The sequence below is a fragment of the Sinocyclocheilus grahami genome, unplaced genomic scaffold, assembly GCF_001515645.1.
Source record: "Sinocyclocheilus grahami isolate Dianchi unplaced genomic scaffold, SAMN03320097.WGS_v1.1 scaffold392.1, whole genome shotgun sequence".
In the NCBI taxonomy this organism is placed as follows: domain Eukaryota; kingdom Metazoa; phylum Chordata; class Actinopteri; order Cypriniformes; family Cyprinidae; genus Sinocyclocheilus; species Sinocyclocheilus grahami.
In genome coordinates this window covers 674,664-691,172 of record NW_015505571.1, presented here as the reverse complement: position 1 = coordinate 691,172, position 16,509 = coordinate 674,664, and the positions used below count along the sequence as shown (strand labels likewise).

At 34.5% G+C, this 16,509-nt stretch overlaps 2 protein-coding genes across 2 annotated transcripts in view; both read right to left on the bottom strand.

Moving 5' to 3' along the window:
* Positions 1-1,303: 1,303 nt before the first annotated feature.
* The window catches only part of LOC107550214 (little elongation complex subunit 2-like), a 32,371-nt gene continuing 17,165 nt past the window's right edge, over positions 1,304-16,509 (bottom strand). Inside the window, exons 13-14 of the mRNA XM_016231454.1 lie at positions 16,453-16,455; positions 1,304-1,318 (exon numbers count right to left, since the gene is read on the bottom strand). The gene's annotated coding sequence lies outside the window, so the exon portion shown is untranslated. The remainder of the gene's footprint in view (positions 1,319-16,452; positions 16,456-16,509) is intronic.
* Positions 8,509-16,383, bottom strand: LOC107550215 (annexin A2-like). The gene is made up of 13 exons (XM_016231455.1): positions 16,293-16,383; positions 15,329-15,389; positions 15,153-15,243; positions 13,535-13,629; positions 13,340-13,453; positions 13,137-13,227; positions 12,983-13,062; positions 12,798-12,857; positions 11,690-11,783; positions 11,509-11,604; positions 9,318-9,376; positions 9,038-9,160; positions 8,509-8,936 (listed from the first exon to the last, which is right to left on the bottom strand). Exons 2-13 carry the CDS (start codon positions 15,377-15,379, stop codon positions 8,877-8,879), a joined length of 1,014 nt encoding a protein of 337 aa, XP_016086941.1. The 5' UTR covers positions 15,380-15,389; positions 16,293-16,383; the 3' UTR covers positions 8,509-8,876.

Genomic DNA, 16,509 nt, shown 5'->3' with positions numbered 1-16,509 from the left:
GATTAAGGTAGCGTGACAATCGTGTATTAAAAGCACTTTGGCCCAATCTGACTGCATTCACAGGTTAGAGGTTCAATGGCAGATGGTAAAATTCACACATGCAGGAACACAAGGAGACTTTCGACAATGAAAGTAGGAGGTCGTGTTCCTTCAAAATGTCATTGGGTTTTGGTTATTATATCTCTGGACAGCAGGGGTTTGTCCTTAATTTTTTCTTTATAAAATTAAATATATATTAAATAATAAAAAATATAATTTATAAATGTATTTTATTAAACATATTTGAGGATAATACCATTATTTAGTTTTTTTTTTTTTTTTAAATATAATACCTTCTAAAATTATTTGATCTTTTTTAATACAAAGATTCAGAGCACCATTTAGCACAGCATAAATGTTATGCAAAGCATGATTGGTTAAACTAATAGGATGCCATATCTTACGCAGAATGACCTGTGAGATTTTGTGAAATTTGCACAAGGTATAATGGATGTCCTTTTTCTACCAGTATTGTCTGTTTAAAAAAAATTCTCAATATCAAGACACATTTTAAAGGATTGAACAAACAAAAATCACTGCGGCCATCTTTTCTAGTTAAACTCTGACTCTAGAAGCAAATGTGTATTCCAGCCTCCCCTCATTAACCCTGAATCACTCAGGAACAGTGTCTGTTTTATAGCGAAGCAGCTCGCATTAATATGCAACCTCCCGTAATGTTTGCCTTTACTAGTTCTCAAGAAGTTGCGATTACAAATATCTTGTCGGTACACACCACGCTTGGAGTCGCTGGCTTGTGCAAACAAGCCGGAGAGTCGTGACAGCTGAACAGATGATTAGAGCCACTTCACCCACAATCATGATTAGCGCCGCTGGCTTTACGCCACCTTCCCACCTACCAACACTGACTGCACTGCACGACCAGCACACACCAAACTGAAAAAGAAACCAAGAATTTGTGTGCTAGACTGTAGTAAATCTTTCAAGTTATGTAGATGATCAGTTATTAATATATATATATATTTTTTTTTTTAGAAAACTGAATGACACACAAAGACCTGAGGAAGCATTGCTTTTGGGACAATCACAAATAAAAATGTTCAAGATGTAAAGTAAAAATGTTTTAAAAATCAATTTTAAAGTGCTTGCATGTGGCATTTCCTTACAAATGCAATATGGTATCCTGTGTATTTTGTTTTGAAAACAAAACATTTTAAATTATTGACTTATTTTAATATTATTTATAAACTATTATAATACTTGTTAATATTTTTAATTAGGTTGTATTGTTATATTTTTAAATACCTCTGTTTAAATATCTCTATAGACCTTTAATTTGTTTTGTTTTTACTTCAGTTTTAGTTTGAGTAATTTGAGTACTATAAATGAAACTTATTTTATTTCAGTTAATTTCACATTTTCGTTTAAGTTTTTAAATTTCATCTTAAGTTAATTTTTTTTATTTAATATTTGTATTTTATTTCAGCTTTATTACCATTTATTTGACGATAACAAGACTGTGACTCTAACATGTCAAGTGGTATAACTGTCCAGTAAAAAAGTAATGACACATTTTCTCTAAAATCCTTAAATATATACATATCTTTTTATGTTGCTGTCAAATATGATAATTTTAAGATACTTAATGACCATGCCAATCATGCAGGTCTACAGCTGTCTTTTCTGTAATGTTATTTTCTGTTTTCTTGTTTTCTTGTTTTCTTGTTTTTTTTGTCATATGACAACAAAATGGTTTCCTGGATGTTCGCTAAACCACACAGACTTGGATTAAGCATACAAATGTTTTTTCAAAATATGTTTAAATTATGAAACACTTTAAATAAAAACTGGTTCCCTACTTATTTTACATGAAATATATATGTATATATATATATATTTTTTTTTTTTTTTTCGATCTTAGAATGGTTACATCACCTTAACATTTTGACATTAAACTGAATATATGTTGACTATAGAAAGGGTATATTTATTGTCTGTAAAAAAGGCCAATTTAAGGTACTCAAGAAACAGCATATCATTGAGTCTTTTGCAAAATTCAACCAGTCCATACAGCACTTACAGGCTTCTCTATTGTTTTGCAAACCTTTGGAAAAAAAGACTCTTTTCTCCAAGTCTTCAGTGTGCAGTAATGCTACTACAGAGCTGCTCGGGGCGTGAAAAGAGGCTGAGGCAGAGCGAGCTGGAGAAGGAGAGAGGATGAACCCAGGCTTTGCCACAGGGAGATCTCAAAGCGTCAGCGCACAGGGGAGAAAGACGGGGCTCCCTGTAGCAGCCCTCAAACAGACAGGCCTAAAGCAGTACATACTGCTGATCACACTCACTGAAGGAATCCAGCGATCCCGCCCTTTCTTTGTTCAGCACATCAAGACAAGTTAGTGTGTCAAGCCATTTTCTTTGGTTATATAGTAGTATAAAGTACTATATTTTGCTTTCACTGTGTTAGTTAATTGATTTAGTGCAGTGCTTCAATTAATAGATATGCAAACCATTTTGTGTAACACCAGCAAATACAGTTATTTTACAATATACACTATACATTTCCTTATGTGTCTACATTCTAAACCTAAGTAGGTATCCTTGCTGTATACTGCACACTATCATCTAAGGAAGCATAATAACCTAAATGGAAACTATAGCACTTGATTCATTTATTTATATTCATAGATTCTTCACTGTTTGCCATCCTGAATGTTCAGGTCAAAAAAGTGCCCATGAAACAAAATGGTGGTATCCAGGTCAAATAATTTCAGGGCCGCATTAGCCAGCCAAGCAACTGCCATTGAGGAAAATAAAAATGCGAACAGATAGCTATTTCCACATTGTAACTTACAAATGCATCCATGAGTAATTAATTAAAAGCAGCCAGCAACATTAAACAGAGACAGAAAGGTCGGCAGTGTTTTTCAGTGCTATTGTTTCAGCCTGTGCCGTAGTGACAGAATGACTTCCTCTGTTGTCTGAGTTTGAGCCTCATAAAAGGAAGCTGTCATGACAACACCAAAGGCACCAACCCCGTCTTCCCATCCAGAGAGAGCGTCTGCTGGAGACGGGCCACCTCTCAACACGTCAGTCCTTCAGCGGAGCCCGTCTGCCCAGAGGGTAGAGTACAGAGGCTGGGGTCGGTGTTTACCATACGCACTGCCGACTACAGCACTAATGAACCCACGGGACAGCCGAGACCTCCGAAACAAAAAATAATGAGAATTAAGGAAATATTAATCAAACTCTGGCGTTCTCAGACTGCTTGTGTTTTAGGTAGCTGGTGAGGATGCAGAGCAGCTCTTCTGGCGTAGCCTGTGGAAATACTGATTCCAGAGAACAAGTCAGCAGCAAGACTGCTAGCTGAAGGACACGGTATCACACATGCACACATACTGATATAAGCATTCACACTATGTCCCATTATGTCTAGGAAGTTCCCCAGTCTAGTCCATTATTAAATACCCAGCACTGCACAAGTAGTCAGGCAGGCCATGGGCATCAATATAGACGACAAGAGGGGACGAAATCTGTATTACACAGCTGTTTATTCATGAGGACCGCTGTCTACTACTGTCTGAACAGCTGTGCACTCTTAAGGGGCATTCGCACAGCAAACTATAGCGACAAATCAACCGGGTGTTGTTCATTTTCATTGGCTACTCACAGAATAGCATACTAGCATACTGCTCTCACAGTATATAGTAGTATATTTAAAGTTTTCTAAATGCAGTAGATAATTGAGGCAGGATCTACATTTGCCAAAATAAGCAGTATACAAGAGATCTTGCTGCAGTGAATAACGTTTCCCACAATTCAATGCACTTGACTCGACCTGAACTTAACTGAAAGCAATGTCTGCTGCCACAATTTTTAACATGCCTTACGCAAGTCTGTTTTTTTTAACAGTAGTCAGTATACAGCATAAACTGCGATAAGTCCATAAGTCGTTAAGCTAGTTTTTCATTCTGTATATTTCCAACAATATATTTTTTTAATATGGGTATAATATGGGAATATTTTGAAGACCACTTCATTTTTAATGAGTACACTAGTGTGAGTACAGTGTGTTACAGTCCATACAGTGGACTATTTAGTTTGTCCAGAAGATGGCAACACTTTCACGTTCAAAAAAGACAACAAAAACAAATTAGAGACTGCAACAAAAAGCTCTTGTTTGAGGCGAATTAAGCATTACCTGCAACTCCTATTTAAAGCAACTGTATGCAAGTTTTTTACCTTGAAATATAATTTTGATGGTAATCTGACTTCTAACAAGGAGAATGGTCCCCCTAAAGCTTTTTTTGGGGGGAGTATGTAAGTTTGGTGAACGGGTATGAAATTCCACAATTGCTATTCAGCAGCAAAAAATGCATGTGTACAGCTATCCACTATAATTATGACAGTGACATATTTACGACAATACAATACAATACCACTCACTTAACTGTACAGGCTCCAAAGTTGCAAAAATGCACAAACTTTGGCTAAAGTAAAATCTTTGGCAAAAATTATGAACAAATGTTTATCCATTGTTTATAACATTGACAGAATGTTCGCTCAAAGTTATCTGAGCTACATTTCTCAAAAACCTCATAAGCTTAGTTGATTGTAGAAACCATTTGTGGCAACGGTTCTACGATCTACTTAGGGTTATGATGCTTTTGGAAAATGACATACATCTACAAGATGTCTGTTAAAGATCGTTTCATCTAGAAAGCATCTGCTGAAACATCCGATAGACGTCTCTAAGATGTCAGTTTTACATTCATTCTAAATCATAAACATCTTAAAAACATCTTCTAAACGTCTATTTGACATCTGATAGGAATCGTCCTATAGACGTATTGCAGATGAGCAAACACTCTTAAAAATAGCCTATGTCTTGCAGACGTCAAATAGACATCTCTGTGATGTACTTTGAACGGATACGTGTTCAGCTGTAAGAAAACGCTAAGAGTGTGCGTCAAAACATAAGTATTTTAAAGGAGTCATATGATGCTGCTAAAAATAACATTATTTTGTGTATTTGGTGTAATGAAATGTGTTTTGCATCATATGACGCCTTTAAAACGACGCGACCGAGGCTAAATTCACAATAGTATAGCACATTACTCTAACTAAACCTATAAAAGGTATGAATAAACATATGGCACAAATAGGCCTAAGCAACGACGCGAAGACAACATCACGTGATCCGTTTCATGGCGTGTGCATACAGAAGCAAAGTTCGAGCGATTTTACTGAGGCTTCTTTACTAAATCGCTGTTTGTGTGAAAGAAACGACGGAAACAGGCCAAACGAAAACAGGCCTACATATTTTCACTTTGAGATCCACAGACAAATCCCCTTCGCTGAACACTTAGATTACTGTAATCATATTTGAACACACTTGACCACTTGCCATTTGAAAATGCCAGTCATTTGCTCTTCCCATCCCGGCGTGTTTCCAGCAGTCTCGCCGTGTTGTTAGTGCTGTGCTCTCGCTTTGACATTCATAGGCTCCAGGTCTTATCTGAATGATTGAATGCCGGCGTTTGCCGAGCTAAATTGCATCGTTTCAATCCGGGAGAGAGTTCCCTCCGGATTCAGCGCGGGTCCCGGTGGGCCAGCCTTCGAGAAGAACAGCATGTTGTACATCCACATAAAACGGAAAAAATATGAGAGGTACTCTCCTCTTTATGACACAGAAATTAATCTGTCACTGGAGCTGCATGTAAATCTCAGGCCTGCTTTGCAAAATACTGTTTTAACCCCCTTTACTCTGTATTTTATCTTTTATTGGCAATAAACATAAAACAGCACAAAGGGGTAATGCCCTCATCAATATTATCACAAAACGATAATACATTTTAAGGCTTATAAACTTTAGAAGGAATTTTCGTCCTCGATTGAAACAGAAGTAGCTTACGATGCTTTCAAATGTATCCCTTATAAACCCAAAAAATGTATGAATAAATAGTTTTCATTTAGTATATTTCACAAACAATTACAAAGAAATGGCAAGTAACAATTAATTACATGACATTTTTCCAATTTTGTTAACAACTTCGAAAAAACTTTTTTTTTTTACAGTGTAGCTGCCTTAAAAATATACCTGTATCTTTGAAGTAAACATATTTTTGATAGGCTAATATTAGTGTAATATGAAATAAAAAAATTTAAAAAATGTCAGTGCAACATCTAAACACCTAAACTCATTCTTTGTGCTTCTGTTATTTAAAAATAATTCCTTTTTTTTTTTTGGTAGTATTATTTCATACATATTTCAGTGTTTACAAAACTATAGGCTACATTAAAAAATATATTAATAATAAGTATACACTTTTATGTATTATGACAAACAGCCAACACTAAAATGTAATTTTATTAAATAGGCCTATTTAAACACAAAATGTCTTATTAACAACAGCTAGAAATGCACTAGTTTGCAAAATTGAAAATATTGTTTTTAATTCTTTTTAATAATTTAAAAATTACTGTAATAAAAATGGGGTACAAAAACTAATTATACATGTTTATCTCAACACATAAAAAAAAAAAAAATCAGAAGGACACAATGCAATGCCATTCATTCTTTTTCTTCTATGCATTAGCTGAAATTACAATATTTTCTGTTTGTAGGAAACATCATCCATGTGAAAACAATGTCATTAAGGCTGTCCGGGTCCAGATCTCCATAAGAGGTGAGAAATATCTAGGCCCTTTTTTCATTTGAATTCCTATCTTCCTCAAAACGTTTCTTTCTCATGAGGTTTTTCTCTCTCTAAAGGAATGAGGCCTGCTGGGGCCATTAGAAATGCATTGTCAACTCTTCAGCGGATCTCACCCTCAGAGACCACAAACTAAACAAGGGAAAGATCTAGTGGAGGAGCCTCTTTCTGGTATGCTAATCAAGTTAGCTGGAGGTTAAATTAACATTTTTAATTAAAAGAATTAGCACCAAACACAGCAAAACACACTAATGATTAAAACATCTAAATAAAGCCTCCTCGCCAAAGAATGAGCAAGAGAAGGCTGCGTGAAAACAATTTTATTGCTCCCATAAAGCACGTCTAGAGAGGAAACTCGCATCTAGACGACAGAGTCGTTGGCCGATTATGTCGTGAAATGAATAGACTGGCTGAGGCGTGTCAATATGCTGTGGGTGATTATCATGGAAATGATTGGGTGGTAAAATACGACGCTCGATTCCCTCAAGTATCCAGTCAGGGAAAGTGTTTTGTAATTAAAGCCTTTATGTGGCGACATGTAATGCGTGTATGTAAAGCGGATTTAAATTGGATTCCCAGCAGAAAATGCTCTCTAATGTCTAAGTTACTACTTTTTCATTTCTTTGAAAATGAAGGGATAAAATATGTTAATTCCAGTGGAGTTCAAACATTAAGTATTTGTTATTGAATAAAAAAAAAAAGATTAAAAAGGCAGTTGCAAACATCAAAGTAATTCCACAGCTAGCCATAGATGGTTTCTGGCTGTTAGCCACACAAACGAAGCCTGTGGCTCTATCGCTCTCTAGTGGCAATACAGCATAAATGCAACCCACAACTTGCAGCTCATTCACAACTAATACAACAAATACCCTTGTGAAGGGACCTCCTTCCTAAAATACAAAGGCAAGAATATATTGTATATTATATATTACAGTGATAAATATTAAGACAATATATTCTTTAAATATGTTTAAATTCCTAAAACCAAAATATTTTTGTATTTATTTTTAATGAAATAAAAAATATCATTAAAATTATTCATAAATAACACTTATTTGTATAGCGCTTTTCACTATAAATATAGGTCCAAATTAACAGCTTTTTTTTTTTAAGATCTAAAATTTGCAATTGACCCCCTAGTACCTCTTGGGTATTAGTACGAAAACTTAATTTCATTCCATTAGATACAATATAAACCAAGCATTTTTGTAATAATATTTAAAAGTAAACGGGCAGACACACTTCAAGCAAAGCTGGAAGACTATTTAATTGATAAAGCATTAGATATGAATTAATGTGCATTCATGTGGTTTAAAGACTAATTATGGTGTGTGAGAAAAAACAAAAAAAGAGTAAGTGTGATAATATAAAGACACTATATACTTAAAATATGTTTAAGCCAAAATAAATGATTAAATTAATAAATTACTTTTTAATGAATACAATGACTTTTAATTAAAATGATTAATAAATAACATTTATTTGTATAGTGTTTTTCACAATAAATATTGGTCCAAATAATTTTTTACATTATTACAATCATTATTACTACATTTTTTTATCTAAAATTTGAAATGGATCCCCTACCCCCTAAATGTTATATTTAAAATTAAATGAGTGCAAACATATTTTAAGCAATACAAAAAAAAAAACAGACTTTAAATGATAAAGCAAGAGATATTAATAAATGTTAAATGTGGTTTAAATGTCCAAATAATTTGAGAGGTCTTTGCATCTAAATATAGATCTATATAGGGTTGTTAGAAGTTTTTCACAGAAAGAAAGAGAAAAATAAAAAAAAAGAAGCAGAGATGAATGGTTTTATTTCCTAGTGTAGAAAAAAGGGTAAACGTACAAGTGTATATGTTCTTTATGCAAGAACTTCAACGAGACACCAGTATCTATGCTGATTCACTTTATCTGGCTGAGATTCTGTCTCTAAAGGGCTGTGAAACCATATATGGCACATTTAGCTCTTACGCTGTTCATTTAGTGATCCGTCTTAATGGAAAACACATGGTGCATGATTACTGGATGTAATGGTCTCTAAAGCTGCAGCAGGGTAGGGACTATATTCAAGGCCAGGCACAGGAGATCTATGTCTGGATCTGCACAGAGCTCAAGTCCTTCTCGTAGTCCTTCCCGGACTCTGTCAGGATGGCCGACTTAATCGTCTCCCCCGCACAGGCTCAACAGGGCCCGCTGGTAGTCTCCCTTTGTGTGCTCCTGAGAAAATGAGACACCGAAATAAAGCAATACATATTTAGAGGCTCCTCAATATCTGATCCCACAGGATTAGCATATATAGTAATATCACAGGAACGTACAGCAATGGTCTGGTACAGAGACTTCCCGTGATGGGCCTTGAACTCTTGTCTGATCTTCTTGAGGTCCACCTCGCATCGAGACACCGTGATCCGGGTCAGCACCTTTTCCTTCGCTCCTTTGCTCTAAAAGACACAAATACTCCACATTAAAAGAGAACCACAACCGCATGATGAAATTCTACTGCAAGACATCTGAAACCTCAGCAGATGCATTACAGATGTTCCTTTCCTCCATGCTCGTGAAAGAATAAAAAGTGCTGGTAGATGAAACGCCTTTTACCTTCATGGCGTCTTGCAGTCTGTTGGCGAAATACAGCTGTTTGTTTTCAAAGCACTGAACTGAGGAAGAGAAGATGTGGAGATTAGATTCGGCTGCCGAGTTAATAGTAGCTTTCGCACTCATAAAAGCATTGGATTTGATGGTTTAAAAGAACGTTAGAGCAGTTTGGAAAGACTTTCTTGGCTTTTAGGTCCATTCAAAAGACTGGGGTCAATAAGAAAGTAATCCATTTATTCAGCAAGGATGCATTCAATTGATCAAAAGTGACAGTAAAGACATTTATAGTGTTACAGAAGATTTTTTATTTCAAATAAATGCTCTTCTTTTGAACAAAGGAAACATTTGATAGTGTCCATATTTAGCAGAACAACTGTTTTAATCGTTTATAATAATGCAAAATGTTTCTCGAGCAGCAAATCAGCATATCAGAATGATTTCTGAAGGATCACGTGACACTGAAGACCGGAGTAAAATATGCTGAAAAGCATACAGCTTTGCGTCGCAGGAGTAAATTACGTTTTACAATCTCAGATACAAAACGATTATTTTAAACTGTAAGAATATTTTCTGTATTTTTGATCAAATAAATGCAGCCTTGGTGAGCAGAAATGACTTTTCAAACCCATTAAAAATAAGCTTGAACTGTAGCGTACTTGTTGAAATACAGCTAAAGGCTGACGCATTTAAAATACTGTCGCATTTTAAAATTCTCCTCCAGCAAAACTGATGTAAGAAATGATAAACACCACCTGCATTAAAGCATTAAAGTTGCTAATCATGTGTTTCTTGGCTTCCACTAATGCTTATGCATTTCCTGTTGCAGCACTAACTTATTAAAATGTATTGATTATTCAAAGTGCCGTCTTTGTTTTCGTTTGATGTCTAGGTCTAAGGTTAAAGGCTATTGGCTAGCTATAACAAAAATTGGTCTAGCACTTCACCATATCTCATCCTAACTTCCTGTTTCAACAGGATATGCATGAACACTGGAAGGAAGGTTGAGTTTCATGGGGTCTTCAAAGACAAGTCTCACCCAAGGTAAGGAAGGACTTCTCCAGATCTCCCTTCACCTCTTTGCGGATGCTCTCCTGCATGTCATAAGGGCTGTAGCTCTTGTATCGTTCAAACACTGTAAAAGAAAACACAAAATCACATGAATTGTATGTGTGCCATTATCCTATCAGATGGAAGGAAGGGTTACAAGGCTCACAAACCTTTCTGGAGGTGAGGAACGCTTCTCTCAGACATGATGGAGATCCAGCACTTCACATCAGTGCCTTTTCGTTTGACTCCAGCATCATAAAGGGCCTGCACAGAAGATTTTAAATATTGTAAATAAATGGTATATAAATAACATTTTTACTGGGGTCAATAAGAAAGTAATCCATTTATTCAGCAAGGATGCATTCAATTGATCAAAAGTGACAGTAAAGACATTTATAGTGTTACAGAAGATTTTTTATTTCAAATAAATGCTCTTCTTTTGAACAAAGGAAACATTTGATAGTGTCCATATTTAGCAGAACAACTGTTTTAATCGTTTATAATAATGCAAAATGTTTCTCGAGCAGCAAATCAGCATATCAGAATGATTTCTGAAGGATCACGTGACACTGAAGACCGGAGTAAAATATGCTGAAAAGCATACAGCTTTGCGTCGCAGGAGTAAATTACGTTTTACAATCTCAGATACAAAACGATTATTTTAAACTGTAAGAATATTTTCTGTATTTTTGATCAAATAAATGCAGCCTTGGTGAGCAGAAATGACTTTTCAAACCCATTAAAAATAAGCTTGAACTGTAGCGTACTTGTTGAAATACAGCTAAAGGCTGACGCATTTAAAATACTGTCGCATTTTAAAATTCTCCTCCAGCAAAACTGATGTAAGAAATGATAAACACCACCTGCATTAAAGCATTAAAGTTGCTAATCATGTGTTTCTTGGCTTCCACTAATGCTTATGCATTTCCTGTTGCAGCACTAACTTATTAAAATGTATTGATTATTCAAAGTGCCGTCTTTGTTTTCGTTTGATGTCTAGGTCTAAGGTTAAAGGCTATTGGCTAGCTATAACAAAAATTGGTCTAGCACTTCACCATATCTCATCCTAACTTCCTGTTTCAACAGGATATGCATGAACACTGGAAGGAAGGTTGAGTTTCATGGGGTCTTCAAAGACAAGTCTCACCCAAGGTAAGGAAGGACTTCTCCAGATCTCCCTTCACCTCTTTGCGGATGCTCTCCTGCATGTCATAAGGGCTGTAGCTCTTGTATCGTTCAAACACTGTAAAAGAAAACACAAAATCACATGAATTGTATGTGTGCCATTATCCTATCAGATGGAAGGAAGGGTTACAAGGCTCACAAACCTTTCTGGAGGTGAGGAACGCTTCTCTCAGACATGATGGAGATCCAGCACTTCACATCAGTGCCTTTTCGTTTGACTCCAGCATCATAAAGGGCCTGCACAGAAGATTTTAAATATTGTAAATAAATGGTATATAAATAACATTTTTCTATGAATAAGTAATTTGTATTATCAGTTATTTCCTATTATTTCTTACTTAATTTATTATATATCAATAAATGTATATATTTTATAAAAATAAAAAAAAAAGTTTAATATTTACTTACAATAAATGTAAAAAAAAATAGTATATAATGTATATATTGCAAATATTTACATTTTAAAAAAGTTTAATATTTAATTTAAATGTAAATTAATAGTATATGAATTATAATTTATATATTATAAATGATTAAATGTACATATTTATTTTTTAGTTTAACATTTACTTACAATAAATAAAAAATAATAGTATATAAATAATGTATATATTGCAAATATTTACATTTTTAAAAAAGTGTAATATTTAACTAATATTTAATTTAAATGTAAATTAATAGTATATAAATTATAATTTATATATTATGATTAAATGTATATATTTATTTTTTAATCTTTAATATTTACGTAAAAATGCAAATTAATAGTATATATTATTTATATATATATATATTGTACATGAATAAATGTATATAAATATATTTTTTAAAGTTTAATATATACTTAATGCAAATAAAGAGCATATAAATAATACGTTATTGTTATAACCTATAAATATTGCACATAAATGTATATAAATATTTTAGCTTTTAAGAAAGTTTACTTAAGTAAATGTAAATAGTGTATAAATACGATTTATAATAATTTTATAATGTGTGTGTATTTTTTTATTTTAAAAAGTAAATAAATAATATAAATGAAATTTAGAATTTATGTCATATATTATATAGAAATTAATGAATATATATATAGTAATTTAATATATAATTAAGTTTAATATTTAACTGAAGTTTTAAAAACATTAACTGAAGTTAAACACTGTTGCTCTAAAAAATGCGTGATTTCTAAAATGTTAAATTCAGTTATTAATGTTTCAATTAAATGCTGAGAGATAAACCACAAGAACTTACTCTGGCATCTTCATCGATTTTCTGGTAGTCAATGACGGAGCTGGGCTCGGCTCTCTTGGCCTGATGTGGAACATGGTCGTGTGTCCATCATGGTTTGAGAAGTTACAAATACTACATTAAACCCAAATCCTCGGGATCTTAATTCAGACGCATATCAGTTAAAGCACACAAAAAGTGTACCCCACCTCAACCAGAGCCAGCAGGAGTTTAGCGAAGTCTCCTGAAGTATCTCCAGCCACATCCTTCTCCAGGTCCTTCTTGAACACTGCGATGAGACACACAGGTTTATATCACAACCTCATGCTCCTAATGAGCGCACTTAAATACTCTCATACTCACATTCCTTGTAGACCTTCCTAATCTCCGTGAGCTCAGCATTGCTTCGAGAGCAGACGATATCAATCAGAGACTCTTCATCTGTTCCCAGACCCTGCAAACACGCACGGATTATGCTTTTGAGAACCTTGACCATCTAGATTTCACTCCCATTTTATCTATGCATAAAAAACAAATGGATTAAAAGTCATTGATGTTCAGTTCACCTTGATGGAGGCTTTGATTTCGGAGGCATCATACTGAGCAGTGCTCTTCATGAGGCCCAGGATGACCGTTTCCAGAGAGCCAGACAGCGCCCCCTTCAGGGCTGAGATCATATCCTGAAAGTGTGATGAATGAGTATTATTACAAAAACTGGACAAAGGTACATCAATACAGAAGCACATCATATATTTACTGACCTTCTTGGCTCTCCTTTCATATGCGAAAGCGATTTCTCGCCGTTGGTTATAAGTACGTTTGGTCAAGACATCAATTATGGTTTGCTCATCCACCCCTAAAACAAATGATGTCATATTTATTTATTTTTAAATCAAAATGTCACTTAACCATATTAAAATATCATTCACTAAACATGATATGTAACATGAATTAAGTACGTACTTTTATTTAATGATCTATAGGTCCAAAATATTTTTATATATTTCAATAACAGTACTTTTTGATTGATTTCTTCGTATATACATTCATATAATAATTTTACATTGGTTTTTTTGTAGTTTTGAATCTAATATATATATATATATATACACACACACACATAGATTTTATATCTATTAAAAATATAATTTGATTTATTTCTTTTCATATATATTATATATATATGTTTCTATATACAATACATAAGTGTATCTAATGTTTTATTTAATAAAATATTTAATATGTTGCCCTCGCAATGTCAAAAAATTTAAAACGACAATTTTTTTTAACATTACATATACCATATTTCAAAATAATTTTACATATTTCTGATAATGTAAAAAAACGAATCTAAATCCAAATTTAGGGCTCTCTAAATATTACACTTCATATATTCACTTTACAAACATTTTCTTAAAAAAAAAATTTTTGCTAGGGTGATAAAGTAATTGTTTTCTTCATCATCATCATCATCAAAAAAAAAAAATCATAAATGCTTAGAAATCCGGCCTTTTTTTTTAGATATTTTTGTACAATTTGGTAAGTTGAAAGAGCTTGTAAAAGTGTCTTGGGGTTTTATTTTCCATTCAATGAAAATCAGTGCAGTAATAATTAAGTAGTAAAAATGTAATTATTATTAACAATAAAAATGAAAAATAATAATAATGAGAAATTAGCCAAACGCATGTTTTCAGATCTACAAACAGGTCTATAGTGTATAAAACTACCAAAACACCTTTTTTAACCCAAAGGCTGAATGAAGGGTCAATGCAGACCACAACCAGTCCAAGGTGCTAATGCACAGAGGTCTTTCTCTGGTGGGGTTTGTGTCAGTTCATAATATCACAACCTAGGCAAGAGCACATGCATTTAAGATTCATGCTCTGCTAAGGTGATAAAGTAATTGTTTTCTTCATCATCATCATCAAAAAAAAAAAATCATAAATGCTTAGAAATCCGGCCTTTTTTTTAGATATTTTTGTACAATTTGGTAAGTTGAAAGAGCTTGAATCTTCCAAAAAGCATCATTTATGCATTTAGAGTTTTCCTTCAGAATGTTAGCTGATGGTTTATAAAGCAGTCATTGAGGGGGAGGAAAGCTGCTTGCTGCAATCAGGCGTTGGCCTGAAAATGTTCCACATGCAGTTCAATCCCTTCCAGACAGGATGATGACTCACTTCTACCACTGCTGCCCGTTCTGGACCATTTTTACTTCATTACAGGCACAGCACGCAAAGACATGAGCCTGGTCAAAGCCCACAACCAAACATGAATGTCTATTGTTTGTTTAATGATTCATAATCATCACCAGATTACAGGCTTGAACAAGATGCCACAAATACATCTGGCCTCTCACATCATGTCATCAAGCTCTCTTACCTTTAGTTTTGATAGCCGTCTCGATTCTAGCAGCATCCTTATCTGGATCAAAGTTCGGCTCTGGCACCACAGTAGGGTATGTGGGCTCCCCCTACAGAGAGGAACAATGTGATCATTCCATAAATAGATGGTGCACACTTAAATCTATCCATCAAAAAGTTATTATGAAAACTTACTCCACCCAGTTGCAGAGTGAGCTGCCCTAAGAACTCTGAGACCATCGCCATCCTGGACTTCCTGTGGAGAGCAGCCACACATTCATTTCCATTGTATTTTGCTTTATGTGTCTGATATCGATCATGCTGTAAATTGAACAACCATCTGATTTACATCGGTTTTCTGCAACCTAAAGTGCACTGAGGGTAGTCTCAGCTTTCAGAGAAGACTCTGAGTGTCCCGTCACATGCTTCACAGTTATGTAATGCAGAACTGCAGAGGGCATGTCAGTTCCCAGAGAGCAGCACTCCATTGCCCCATCCTGCCATATTGAGTCTTAAAACAAAGCTAATGCAAAAACAACTTATTTTGTCATCTGTCAAGGAAATAAGACTGTGAGATGGAATCGATAATTCAAGAAAAGTCATTTCTGGTCAGTTTACTACTACTTTACTGTACACTTCTAATTAAATCATTCACTTTCAATTCTATAACGAATGCAAAAACACCCAAATGCTTGTAAATCATGCTCGTTTTCCCTCTAATATGCTGCATTTTGCAAAAATTCAAGACGTTACGCATGATATGCTGCAGTTGCTAGGTAATTAGATAAAAACAGGACCAGTAAACAGTAATTTTAAAAACCAGCATCAGGTAAAACCTAAGCAAACAGGCACACCCATGAGAGGGCATGCTGGGAAAATTCCATCGAGCATGTGAGACAGCGCAGTCATTTCTCACCATCTTGTGGTTAAAGTTTTAAAGAGTTTCAAAACAACCTTTCTTGGGAAATCGATACAAATTGATTTGCATTCAAAATTGCTAATGTTAAAAGAAAAGAAGTTTAGCTTAATGCAATGTATTGTATTTCATACCATATGAAGTTAAAAGCGAACCATTATTTTCTTTATAAATGTTGATTTATTTAAAAAAAGTGCCTTAATACAGAAGTTTAACAGCTGAAGGAAAAGGGATTGAACTTACCTTTAGTGATCAGTAGATCTCAGATGCTGTGCAGAACAATTCCAGCTGTGGACTGTGTGACGGGTGTGGATGTTAAATAGCAGAGGCGGTCCATGAGTCTCTTCTCCCTGCCCACTGAGCTCCACCCTGCCAGGACACGCCCACTCACTGTCCACCTCACAGTCTGAAGGGGCAGAACTTCACTGTGGGCGTTTCTAAACTTCACAGTATGAAATGA